The following is a 12,092-nucleotide window of genomic DNA, read 5'->3' as shown; positions in this document are numbered from 1 at the left end:
GATAAGATTAGTCTCTGAGCACAGACATAATGATGACTATACTGTCAGGAGCTTTTGTATTTTAAATAAAACAGTAAGTTGGAACTGTTTTTTTGTATTTTACACATATGCTTGAATCAGCACTTTTGCCCAAAAATAATGGACCAAATCTCATATCCTATACTAGTACAGCCCTGGCACGTTATATTATAGATCATGCCTGATATTCTGGGATGGATCGGTACAAATTTTATCATGATTGTATCATGGCTGATTTTCACAGTTGTATCATGACTGATGACACGAAAACCATGATTCAGGACTGATATCAGTATGTTTCAGACTGATACCAGTCCTGATCTAAGACGATAGCAATTGGTTGTGTATTTACATTATGCCACACACACACATGTATTACATATCACATTCAATTAGGTCCAGTATTCAAGAACTATAACTCAGTTTCATTATCTTTCATGGTCAGTAGCAGCCCCTCCAGCTAACCCAACACCACTCCTGGACTTCTGGAGGTAACTCTCCCTCTCTCTCTCCCTTCCTCTTCCTCTTTTTATAATAATGTTTTTATGATGTGGTCACCCGTTCACATTCTGTTTGTACAATACGCTTCCTTTCCAGTCTTACTCTCTCAGTAGTACTTGAAAGGTTTCTTTCCTACACCACAATATGTATATGTATCACATGTATAGAGAATATTACATGTACATGTATTATTACATATATTAGCTATTGTATTGTATGTATATGTACATACTATTCATTCAATCCTTTGATTTACAGCTGTTACCAATTTCCCCTTCTCTTCCTCTTTCTCTCTTTTTGTTTCATTTCTTTCCTTTATAGGAAGGTTAAAACAGCTTATACTCTGCCACAGTCGCCTGTACTGGTTCATTGCAGGTATGTCATTAATAATAATGATATTGATAGGATTATTATTAATTATTATTAATCACACAGTGAAGGTGTCGGGAGAACTGGCACGTATATATTGATTGATATGACTCTCTCAAGGATTACATCAGGTAATGATAATAATAATAATTATTATTATTATTATTATTATTAATTAATTAATTAATCAGGGGCTAAGGAGATTAATTTGGCTGGAGCAGTTGAGCATTTGAGGGACCAGCGGAAACAAATGGTCAAGACTAAGGTACGTCTCTTTAAAGATGGATTGTAATTTTAATACATGAAATACTTACACGTATGTAATGTCGAAATTTAAGCTGAATTTGGTCAATATTGGATTATTTTACGAATTTTTAAAGTTGCTCCAAAATTGGACAAAAGTCCCTGTACTAGTATAGTACAGGGTCATTGGCCAAATTTTGCCAAGAATTTAAAAATAAAAAACCTTCATTTTTATTACATTTCCTGATACATATACATGTTCTTATGTTCTGTAGAAAGTTTAAGCTGATTCCGATCAAAATTGGATTTTTTACGAATTTTTAAAGTTGCTCAAAAATCAGGTTAAGATCCCTGTACTATAGTACAGGGATTTTGGCCAAATTTCGCCAAAAATGAAAAGGAGAGAGTTCTTCATTTTAATGACATTCCCTGATGCATATACATGCTCTTATGTTGTCTTTATTTTATTGTTTAGTCTCAGTTTGAGTTTGCACTCGATGCTTTGGTTCAAGAAACTCAGTACATGCTAAATGCAGCACAAAAGAAATAATAAGAATAATAAGAATAAAATAATAATATTAATAATAATAATAATGATAGTAATAATAACAATAATCAATAATTCATTTTTTATAAATATCAGTGTTCTGAATGATGTATTATTATTTTTCTTTACATAAAATCATAGCTGTCATCATCATAATCATCATGTTCATCGTATTCACCAAACGCACTCAAATCGGCTTTCTTTGACGCCTTCCCCGTTGCTATGGTACCCTTAGCCCCGCCCTTTTTCTTCGTCTTGGTTGATTTCACTGCTTTGCTCTTCTCTGTGGCCATCAAAGACAATGTACCGCTTAACTTTCTTAGATCTTCTGAATCCACTAGTTATTAAAAGGGGTGGAGTCAAGTTAATTAAAATGGGTGTGGCTTACATCCAGCACAGCAGCTTCTCAATAGATTGTCCATAAATCCTACGTAATGAGGTGACCCCTATTAATTAACTCATTAATCGTTATATATAACTTATTGTAATAACTAACCGCTAATAATAATAATCTCGTTTTCAATAATTGTAAAAATTCATCAAATTCTTCGGACGTCTCTGGTACTACTACATTACTATCACCTCCGGTCACACCGAACAGTTGCTTAGCAACCTCAAGGTCTGCGTCTTTCTGTACTTGCTGCAGTCTCAGTTTCTCAGCTAAGATCTCCTCTGGAGTAGGTGTGCCCTTAAATAATAATAATAAAACTATTATCAATTTAATATTATACAAATAATGTGTTTTGTAAAAATCTTGTCACCAGTAATTTCTTCTTAGTCATTAGTGATGATTATCATTCACATTTAATAATTGAGTCATTTAATTCTGGTGCAAGATTTCTTAAAGCTGGTAATTTCAGAAGAGTCAAATTTGAAAAATTACCTAGCATTTGTTATTGATGGGTTTTAATTTGGCAAATTTGTGTTCATGCTTTATCGAGCATGTGCAAAATGGACCATTTTATTTTGAAAAATGGCCATCGAAATTTCAAAATTTTCTCTTCCAACATTACCAGGTGTACAACAGTAGTTTTATGTTATTATTAGATGAACTATCATCATCATTACTTCTTTTGCAGCTGCTGACAGTTCCTGTGCTCTCCTCTGCGCTTTCTTCTCTTCTATTCTGTCCTGTTTTGGTTTCTTAATGGCACCTATCATTAATAATAATTAATAATTCTCTTAACGAGTTGATAGTTAATTACCAGTTGAAGTAGGAGCTGCTTTCTCTTGCTTTGCCTTTTCAATTTCTTTCTATTAACATCAATCAATCAATAAATCAATGAATAATAATAGTAATGTACATGTATACATATGTAGTGATGGTGTGTGTTAATTTACTTCGATTCCTTCATCTTCTCCTTCCCATTCTCCTTTTGCGACGAAACCAGCATCAGGATCAAACGAGTCTGGATCAAAATCATCAGCCTCTACCAGTTTGATACAATAAATTAATAAAACAATCAAAAATAACTTTTACCCCAGTCTAAGCCACCTTCATCGTCCGCCATCTTGATTCCGTATACTTATTTTTTGTGGTCAAGTTCCACGACACTTCCGTATATTCTATCCACGTGCTAAAATGTGTGAGGAATCAATAATTTTGCTTATTTATTTACTTGTTGTTTTCTTGTAGTTATTTACAATGCTGGAGAATATCAATTTTGAACTATCTGGTGAATCAATGAAGAAATTTTTCCTGATGTAAGTTTTGATTTGATACAAATTTTAATATATGTGTACTTATGCTGTGTAGAAAGTTTGAGCTGATTTACATGTACAATGAAGCACCATGGTGCGTGGACTCGCCCACTGAGATTCACCTGAGGGATAATGTGTTACTTGTATTGCCCCCATCATGATATTATATATATAAGCAACTTGATATTTGAAAAAAGGATAATAGATTTTGACAAAGTGCAACAATGCAATTACTGCACTGATCCATAAAATAAATTATAGGTGTGGTCAGCACCTAGCAGTGCAGTACAGATAAACATGGCACGTGGGTAGGAGAAAGAAGAAAAGCTGAAATTTATTTTAGCATCTGAAGCTCTATTCAAAGAAAGAGTAAGCACAAAAAATTTTCCTAGATATTTAAAAGAGACTGAGATAGTTTGGTTGCTCTTGCTTTCCCCAGTGCTGCCTGAAAATTTTTCGAAGAGGCTAAATCACGAACTTTGAGCAACTGTAACTCGCAAACAAAAAAGAGATTAGAAAATCCCCACATATTTTTTAATCTAGGTACTTTTCTCTACCTATCAATGCTAATCTTGACCAAATAGAGTGAAACACGAAGATTTGGCTAGGAAAAGTGGTCTATTCTTGAAAATATTCAGCTTTTGCTACCACGGATTGCTATGAAAATACAACGGAGCTAAATAAATTATCTTTTTCTCAAAGCTTAAAAAGAATTATAACTCAGGAGAGCTCAGTAAAAAAGATATTGACTAGGAATTAACAGGAATTTTCGTGACAGAATGACAGACAGAATGACAACCCAACTGCTTAGTACCCGCCTACGCAAGCGTGGCGAGTCCAATAAGTCAGTTAATATGAAAGCAGTTATGCACTGCTTTATTTAAAATATTCTCTTTTAGAAGGAAAACTGTCAAGTGAATGCATGTCATGCCATTGCATGTCATCAATGCAATGACTAGACCAATTTAGTTCAAAGTCCAATTGTTGGTTCTTCTGTAGATCTATTTTGGAAGTTTTTTATTACTAAAATAACTGCATAGAAAGGAAATGATTATACAAATCAAGGATATACTACATAGTCTGTAAAGTTTTTAGCAGAAAAGTACAAGTACAATGTTAACCAAGTTGATTTGGATGCTCCACTGTCACGTTTACTTGACTACGAGAGGGATTATCAATCATACCGATGCGAAAACACATATTTTGAAAGTCATGGGATCCAGATTCATCCAAAGATGCTGCCATAAATGGTGGGTTGTAAATGTCACCTTCGTAACAGCCGTCAATATCCTTATGAGGGTTTTCTTTTTTATTCCTCATTATTTTACCAAAGCTTTGTGAATTGGAAATTTTATTCATTGATTTTGCATCATTAAGGATAAGAATAGCAGCTTTATTCCTCGTTAAATTTTTGAATTTTACATAATTTCTGAAAGCAATGACAAAATAACATGGTGTACTTTCACATGTAGAGGCAGAAAGAAAAATCATAGCAGCACAGCCATCCAATGACAAAGACGAATACTTCTCAAACGAAAAACATTTTTTGCTTTTAGAAGGAATGTTTTCATTTAATCCATGATAGCCTGATATACGACCTCTTACAAGAAAGCACTGATGATACATCATTGGATGTGGCGTTTCATTATTAACCGTGATATGACTTGATATATTTGTATTAGAAAAATCTGCCATTTCTTTTCGCAATTTGTGGTTAAGAGCTCCCATCAGCGTTTGAAATTTGTCAACTTCGGTGAGGGCTTGTGCTTCATCACGGCCATGACCATCTGTAGTCCAAGCTCTTCCTCTCTATGTTTAGTGTACATAATGCATAATGACTACAATAAATTAAAATGTCAACACAAACTCATAAAATAAGGATTAAACAATAAAAACTATGGGCATATGTTTATCATCTTTTTACATGAGTTTAATTTACAAAGTACAATGCTTTAATAATACAAATCAGCACTAAATTATAGTCTGAATCCATAATAAGGAGTGGATGGACTCCTATCATGCATGCAATATGTCTATGTATAGCACTAACCTTTGGATGAACTGTTTCCCCCTCATCATCTAAGAAAAATAGATAGGATCAAGTGTGTATTACCATATAGCCAGTTTATTTCATGTAAAATTAGTTTTTGTGCATATCCACCAAAATTAATTCCAATGAAAATTTCAAGAAAAAAATTTGAGGCCAGAAAAGAAACAAACTATAATGGTATTCAATTACCATACCATGGTCATCAGGCATTTTTTTCCCTCAAGCTGACTACTTTCAAAATGCTCTTTAGGTTATAAATACCATTATAATTCATTAATAACTGCTAACTGACTTATAGGATCCTTTGGGTCATCCAATGGCTTTGGCAGAGGTGAAACATTCTCTGATGACGTGCTCCACTTTGGTTCCTCCTTTGATATAATTTCATCCTCATCAGGTGACACACCAGTCTTTGGTGTCTCATCAGATGTTTCATTAGGTGATGATTCTACAGAATCTGTTTTAACTAATAAAACATTACTTGATTAATGTTTATATACCTTCCTTGACCTTTGCTTCTTCAATAGCATGTTGAAGAAGCAATTAATGAAATTAATTAATTATGTAGAAAGAAATTAATTAATTATGTAATTAATTTCATATAAATGTTTATATGAAATTAATTACTACTTTCACTACTATTATATATACATAGCATATTGCAAAACACATGGTGCATTAAAAGCAAGCAACAAACTTTTACTTTTATGGCTAAAATTTGCAAAAACTCGCTTGGCAATCTCCTCTTTTTTCATTTTTTTCAGTGAATCTGCAAGAATAAGATGAGTTGGCCCCCCTTTTTCATCAACTTTGTCACTCCTTTGTATCCACTTTAATAAACAAAAATATAGCCGATCTTCTGTGGTGTCATGGAAATCTTCAATTTTCTGCAATGTGTCATCAGCAAGCCCTAGATTTCTACCTAGAAACTTCCAAGATGATGGATCACATGAAAGGAGTGATGGTTCATCATTTAAAACATCGAACACATCAATCAAGTCATTGATACCTACATTACAGTGAGATAAAACATATGACACTAATTCTCTGTTTTCCATACTAAATTCTTCATTGGATTTTCTAACAGTTTGAGGGGCCTAGAAATATATAATTTTAATCATTTCACTGTTTTTAACACTGTAAAAAATAAGTGGTTAAAATGGTTGCATATCTTTGTGGGTTAATGTGCAATCAGAGTAACTCATTGTGGGGTATTTGAACCACTCACCTTTGAGTACTCAGATAATTTCCAAGCCCAACGGCTAAAAACACATAATGATAATGATAATAACAATAATGCTTTATTGTCATACTGTGCAATTTTTGACTCATCAGCAACAAGAAACACATTGTTGTCATCATGATTTATTAAGGTAAAGCAACATTCAGGATTACTATTGACTGGCCAATCTGCTCTTGCCTGATCCATTTGAACTCTGAGATACACACCAATGCAAGACTACATTATATTACATGAAACCATAAAAATATCAATAACTGACCTCCATTTCATATCTGAATTTCACACGACCATTTACATCAGTTTTGAATTCAATAACTGAAGAACCATCTTCATACAGCATCAGTTGTGCATATTCCTTTTTATATTTTGTGAAAATTTGCCAAATATATGAACCTTTTTTTATTTAATATTGCATGATAAAATTTGTAGATAGGCTTACATTTTCGTTGCAGATAATTTTCTAGCACAATTTTGCATTCACCTATGTAAGCAAATAGAATAACTTTCATAGAATGCTGCTTCAAATTGCATCATGCATGCATGTCTCTGCAGTTGCTTGCCCTTTGGCTTCTAGTCTGTGTCTGCATAGCCAGCCCTTCCCGATCCCTTTGTGCCTATGGGTGCATGAGGGCTGCATAGCTACTTCACTTCAAAGATGAACTTGAGTGCTCTCTGCATGCTGCTCTCTGTTAAGTCAGTGTGCACAATACAATGCTGCATGCATGCTGTGGCAAATCACAATGTCCTAGCTCTCCTCTTACTTAGACCATAAATAGTAAACAGGGCTATTTACTATCTATGTTTATAGACTAGGTGATCAAATCATGGGTTAAGCTAATACAGCATACTACTCGATCATGCAATAAATTTTGTTTATGAAACATGCTTTAGAATACACTTGAAGAGCTACAAAGTTTTTACTGACTTAATAAAGCCCATGCATGCAACATATCCTACAGGCAATATGACATTTGTAGCAACATGTACATGTATGTTGCCAAGAATAAAAATTCTTGGCAAGATGTTGCTTACAAAATCAAAGTTACCGCTAGTAACATGTTGCCAGCTAATATATGAGAGGCTAAAAAGTGAACACTGTTGATCTTCAAGAGCAGAAAAGCCTAAAAAATTTCAGCTGAAGGCAGCAGCAAAAGGCCAGTTAAGAGCTCTTATAACCGTGATCTTTCTAACCATTAAAATCAGGATGTGCTGCCACACTATTGCACAGTTGCCAGGCTAATTCCAGCACTGGGCTTTAGCTGTTATTAAGATTGGTTTTCAGATAGCCCTTACCATCAACATTTACATCAACAATTGTGGAGATAGGAGCCCAGGTATCATAGCCTCCATGCCAGATAAGTTTGTTTTTAATATAGCCCTGTTTACACTATATGACCCCAAATAAAATTTAAAAACAGTCAGTAAGGTATGTTAATTTTATTTATTTACAACTTTACAGTGCCCGGTGAGTATAGAGTAAGAGAGAGTAACATGGAAGAGATAGTATGAGTACAGAGGAACACTCAGTGAAGGACTGACCTAGGTAACTAGGACAGCCTTGGAAGAAAAGAAAAGATAAAACAAAACCTCGGGAGAAAGGGATGAAGAGAGGGGAAGATGAGATACAAAATCACAAATAATAACAAATAAACAATAGGTTAATAACAGTAATAATGATAAAATTTAGTATGCGAAGGTATGTGAAGCATGCCCATGTATTTTATATGCAATGTACCTTAGGGGCTGGCTACCCGAGACTAATATACCTTACAGTAACTTATAGGTGCAAAACTTATTATCATTCTCAGTGGGTACTAATAATTGTGATTAGTAAGAACAATTGTATGATAATTATATCTATTATGTGCACTAATAGTTCAGTGCAATTTTTCCAATACCAAAAAATTAGCAATTCAGTAAAGTTAATTAGCGCGACAGTAAATAGCGATGTGAGCACAATTCGTAAAATCAATAATCTATCTAGACCTACCTTTTCTGGCCATGATTACAGAGTCTTAGAATACAAGGGCAACCGACAAAGCTTAAATCTTTTTATTTGCGTCCTTGCTCCTTTCTGTAAACCTAATAGTCTGCCGTCACATAAATGAATGCGGAATTGGAGGAGCTTTGTGCGTTTGCGTGTTCCGTAAACTACAATAATGCAGAGATGATAGGAATTTACGGAAAACGCATCATGCTTGAATCAGCATCAAGCCAAAGTTTGGTACAAATATCATTGCTGATCATGCCTGTTGCTCTGGCCTAAACCAGTGCAACATTTTTTGTGCAACTGATTTCATTATTGTATTGCAACTGACCACAGCCTGTCACCACACATGCAAAAATTAAGATTCAAGGGCTGATTCAGATTAGCATCAATCTTGATTCAGATTTCCACTCTTGGCTGTGTGAAAAGGCCATTATATTGATGGCTCACTTCCAGTTTGATGAATTACTTGCTGAAATCACATGAATCATAAATAGTCATTGTAGTCTAGATCACTTTTTACTTATAGCATTATTCATTATAAAATGAAAATACAAAAGCTTAGATCAGACAGCATAATTATCTGCTGATTGTCAGTTTGTCAAGGTCCATGCCACTCGTCATTGCAATAACTGGGACCAACTGGTTCAGCACGAATACTACGACTATAAATGGACAAAAGAAACGGAAACTATTACTGTTATTGTTATTATATAAAAGAAAAGAAGCAATACAAAGGAAACTGGGGAAAATATCATTATTATTGTTACTAACGTCAGTAGTCTGCAGCGATGATTCAATAGTCTAGTCCTTGCCCCATTGACATCAGTGACTTTCTTTGGGCTCCATAACCTCTCACCCACTGCACATGCTCTTGGCCTGAATGAATAAACACACAAGATTAAAATATAGATTAAAAATTAACGTAAAGTTTAGTCTAGCATGATGATTACATAAAATTAATGATTGACTAAACAAATCAAAATTAAATATGTGCTTTATTGATAATGTAGTACAATCAGCTTACCACATTCTTGACATAAAGTTAGTAGAATCAACCCATTCTGCCCACAGGCAAGCATGGCCACCGACTACTAGAGACTTTTGATCATCAGTACCTGTCAGATAAACACACAAACTTAAAGCATAATATTCATAATATTAGAATAGGAATGTCTATCATTGTGTTTCATACATGATGAAATAAAAGGAATTGTTAATAATAATATGAACAGAGACTAACCATTAAAATTTTGAGGATCACAACTGTAAAACTGTAAGGAAAGAAAAGAAATAAAGGCATTATAATACCCTCAGGATCTTTGGCTCAATTTTTGAGCAACTTAAAAATTTCATAAAGAATCCAAATTTGATCAGAATCAGCTCAAACTTTCTACACAAAATAAGAACAAGTATAAGTATTAGAAAAAATTATAAAACTTGACAATTCTCTTCTTTTAATTTTTGGCAAAATTTGGCCCGTAACCTGTACTATAGTACAGGGACTTTTGTCTGATTTTAGAATAACTTTAAAAATTCATAAAAAGTCCAAAATTGATTTAAATCAGCTCAAACTTTCTACACAACATAAGAATATGTATATGTACCAAAAAATGTAATAAAAATTGAGATTTCTTTCCTTGTCATTTTGCATGAAATTTGGCCAAAGTATGATACAGGGGCTCTGGCCTGATTTTTGAGCAACTTTAACATAAAAACTATTAAAATCATCTCAATATTCTATGCTACACAAGAATATGTATTGCTTACTTTTTTCCAGTCTTCTCCATAACTAATGTGGTTCAGATACCAACAGCTTGACAGGATCACGTTATAACCAGCTTTAGTTACTGCATCCATTTCTTTCTCCCAGCCTGCCTTCCACACATCAATAACTGTATCCATTTTGATCTATAGAACATTAAAAATAGTAAATTATCATAAAAACCAGTACTAATATACCTTTAGTCCATTGTCAAATATTTCTTGCCACACAACATAACTCTTATTCAGTTTATTGACCAAATCAATCAAACTGTGGAAATTGCAATAGAAATACAATCATTCATTCAATGCTAATGATTTGTACTTGTTTTCATAATATTCTTCGAGTTTAGCATAATCAGTGTATCCCATTTTCTTCATCCATGCTTGTATATCAGGATTACCCTCCCTATAACAATAATGATGGAGACCAAACAGAACTAACTAATAATGGCAACAGTCTTTACTTACCAGCAACCGAATCTGACCTCATCTCCTCCCAAATGAATGTAATTGTCACGGAAAACATTATCAATTTCTTGATAAAAAGAAGTCAAGAATGTCCATGTAGAATTCAGAATTGGATTAATAGGACCATATTTACTAATAAAAGAATGATAGTGTCAACTGGAATAATCTCTATTGAATTAATATATATTTAGCTCAATATCATCCACAAACTTATTATAGTATATACAAAATAAATGCTCCATTCACCCATTTGGTTGGCCATTGGCATAACAAGGAGTCAATAGATCAGGCTGTCCAGCACCCCAAGACTGAGTATGACCCTATCATTAAGAGAAATGATACACAGTAATAGTGAAAGATGATTATCAATCATAGCTTACTGGAGTATCGAATTCAGGTATAACTCTTATGCCTCGTTCATAAGCATAATTAATAACAGTCTTCACATCTTCTTGTGTATAAATGTGCTCATGATCATATGCTCCCTACAAAAATAACCAAAACATGCCAATAATGTTAGTTTTAGAGCTTGTGTTAGATCACATGCAAAAACTAGAAGCAGCCTCCATTGCCATACCTTAGCAGCTAGATCAGGAAAGGTATATGAATCATAAGGAAAGGACTGATCATCCACAATATGCCAATGGAGTATATTAAACTTGCTGTACACCATTGCATCAAGATGAGTTAGTATTGTGTGGAGATTAAGGAAGTGTCTGGAGGTATCAATCATAATCCCACGATATTGAAACCTTGGTTTGTCAGTAATACTTTTCACTTCGTTTATAGCAAGCTAGAGCAACAACAAGAAATAAAAAGTGAAGTTTCTGACACTATAAATCTTACTCCTCCATCTGGCCTGTGATAAATAAGTTGACTAAAAGTTTCAAGTCCTGCAAAATCAAGCCGGAATTATTAATGAATATTCTGAGTTCTATTATTCTTTCTTCTTCACCTCTCATTGCTCCAAATACAGTAGTAGCTGTTATGGATGCACCATCACCACCAACCTTTAAATCATCTACAAAACATAAAGGAAATATGAGTTGCTTTAGGCTTGCTTAATTACATGACTCATCAGTGGTTAGATTCAGAGATTCATCTGTGCTTTTCACAGTTATATCAAGTCCTGTTAGAGGTCCCTTTGGTTGAGTGGCTCCACCAGAAGGATAGAAAGGAGCAGGAGACTGGAATATGA

The 12,092-nt window shown here is 33.9% G+C and overlaps 5 protein-coding genes across 5 annotated transcripts in view; 1 reads left to right on the top strand and 4 right to left on the bottom strand.

Moving 5' to 3' along the window:
- The window catches only part of LOC100641345 (receptor-type tyrosine-protein phosphatase-like N), a 4,461-nt gene extending 2,741 nt beyond the window's left edge, over window positions 1–1,720 (top strand). The window contains exons 11-16 of the mRNA XM_020000266.1: window positions 7–73; window positions 415–509; window positions 841–894; window positions 955–1,019; window positions 1,080–1,153; window positions 1,607–1,720. Of these exons, the coding sequence (XP_019855825.1) occupies window positions 7–73; window positions 415–509; window positions 841–894; window positions 955–1,019; window positions 1,080–1,153; window positions 1,607–1,681 (430 nt within the window). The 3' untranslated portion in view covers window positions 1,682–1,720. The remainder of the gene's footprint in view (window positions 1–6; window positions 74–414; window positions 510–840; window positions 895–954; window positions 1,020–1,079; window positions 1,154–1,606) is intronic.
- A 56-nt stretch (window positions 1,721–1,776) lies between these two features.
- Window positions 1,777–3,238, bottom strand: LOC100641219 (eukaryotic translation initiation factor 3 subunit J-A-like). Its single transcript, XM_003388777.3, has 7 exons — window positions 3,159–3,238; window positions 3,020–3,108; window positions 2,884–2,932; window positions 2,747–2,832; window positions 2,175–2,366; window positions 2,067–2,124; window positions 1,777–2,015 (listed from the first exon to the last, which is right to left on the bottom strand). The coding sequence occupies exons 1-7, from the start codon at window positions 3,187–3,189 to the stop codon at window positions 1,804–1,806; spliced, it is 717 nt and encodes a 238-aa protein (XP_003388825.1). The 5' UTR covers window positions 3,190–3,238; the 3' UTR covers window positions 1,777–1,803.
- A 1,024-nt stretch (window positions 3,239–4,262) lies between these two features.
- LOC109584509 (uncharacterized) lies at window positions 4,263–5,810 on the bottom strand. Its single transcript, XM_020000271.1, has 3 exons — window positions 5,624–5,810; window positions 5,430–5,458; window positions 4,263–5,188 (listed from the first exon to the last, which is right to left on the bottom strand). The coding sequence occupies exons 1-3, from the start codon at window positions 5,637–5,639 to the stop codon at window positions 4,496–4,498; spliced, it is 738 nt and encodes a 245-aa protein (XP_019855830.1). The 5' UTR covers window positions 5,640–5,810; the 3' UTR covers window positions 4,263–4,495.
- A 260-nt stretch (window positions 5,811–6,070) lies between these two features.
- On the bottom strand, window positions 6,071–8,798 carry LOC109584508 (uncharacterized). The gene is made up of 7 exons (XM_020000270.1): window positions 8,663–8,798; window positions 7,112–7,153; window positions 6,932–7,065; window positions 6,743–6,888; window positions 6,658–6,691; window positions 6,490–6,526; window positions 6,071–6,438 (listed from the first exon to the last, which is right to left on the bottom strand). The coding sequence occupies exons 1-7, from the start codon at window positions 8,673–8,675 to the stop codon at window positions 6,071–6,073; spliced, it is 774 nt and encodes a 257-aa protein (XP_019855829.1). The 5' UTR covers window positions 8,676–8,798.
- A 326-nt stretch (window positions 8,799–9,124) lies between these two features.
- Window positions 9,125–12,092, bottom strand: part of LOC100641092 (beta-hexosaminidase subunit beta-like) — a 6,181-nt gene continuing 3,213 nt past the window's right edge. Inside the window, exons 2-15 of the mRNA XM_011407606.2 lie at window positions 11,964–11,995; window positions 11,850–11,915; window positions 11,741–11,787; window positions 11,472–11,687; window positions 11,275–11,379; window positions 11,141–11,214; window positions 10,895–11,026; window positions 10,749–10,832; window positions 10,622–10,694; window positions 10,430–10,570; window positions 9,903–9,933; window positions 9,687–9,777; window positions 9,434–9,538; window positions 9,125–9,324 (exon numbers count right to left, since the gene is read on the bottom strand). Of these exons, the coding sequence (XP_011405908.2) occupies window positions 9,261–9,324; window positions 9,434–9,538; window positions 9,687–9,777; window positions 9,903–9,933; window positions 10,430–10,570; window positions 10,622–10,694; window positions 10,749–10,832; window positions 10,895–11,026; window positions 11,141–11,214; window positions 11,275–11,379; window positions 11,472–11,687; window positions 11,741–11,787; window positions 11,850–11,915; window positions 11,964–11,995 (1,261 nt within the window). The 3' untranslated portion in view covers window positions 9,125–9,260. The remainder of the gene's footprint in view (window positions 9,325–9,433; window positions 9,539–9,686; window positions 9,778–9,902; window positions 9,934–10,429; window positions 10,571–10,621; window positions 10,695–10,748; window positions 10,833–10,894; window positions 11,027–11,140; window positions 11,215–11,274; window positions 11,380–11,471; window positions 11,688–11,740; window positions 11,788–11,849; window positions 11,916–11,963; window positions 11,996–12,092) is intronic.

This window comes from Amphimedon queenslandica, unplaced genomic scaffold, assembly GCF_000090795.2.
Source record: "Amphimedon queenslandica unplaced genomic scaffold, v1.1 AMPQUscaffold_13203, whole genome shotgun sequence".
Classification (NCBI taxonomy): Eukaryota; Metazoa; Porifera; class Demospongiae; order Haplosclerida; family Niphatidae; genus Amphimedon; species Amphimedon queenslandica.
This window is presented reverse-complemented; position numbering and strand designations above follow the sequence as displayed.

Bases quoted from the DNA above. Each gene is read 5' to 3' on its own strand.
- LOC100641219 (XM_003388777.3), bottom strand. From the start codon at position 3,189: ATGGCGGACGATGAAGGTGGCTTAGACTGGG. The intron at 3,109-3,158 runs GTAAAAGTTATT...TCAAACTGGTAG, and splicing joins TGAAGGTGGCTTAGACTGGG to AGGCTGATGATTTTGATCCA. The intron at 2,833-2,883 runs GTAATTAACTAT...TATTAATGATAG, and splicing joins AGCAGCTCCTACTTCAACTG to GTGCCATTAAGAAACCAAAA.
- LOC109584509 (XM_020000271.1), bottom strand. The intron at 5,189-5,429 runs GTTAGTGCTATA...CACTAAACATAG, and splicing joins GGGAAACAGTTCATCCAAAG to AGAGGAAGAGCTTGGACTAC.
- LOC109584508 (XM_020000270.1), bottom strand. The intron at 7,066-7,111 runs GTAAGCCTATCT...AAATAAAAAAAG, and splicing joins AAATTATCTGCAACGAAAAT to GTTCATATATTTGGCAAATT. The intron at 6,527-6,657 runs GTGAGTGGTTCA...ATATATTTCTAG, and splicing joins AATTATCTGAGTACTCAAAG to GCCCCTCAAACTGTTAGAAA.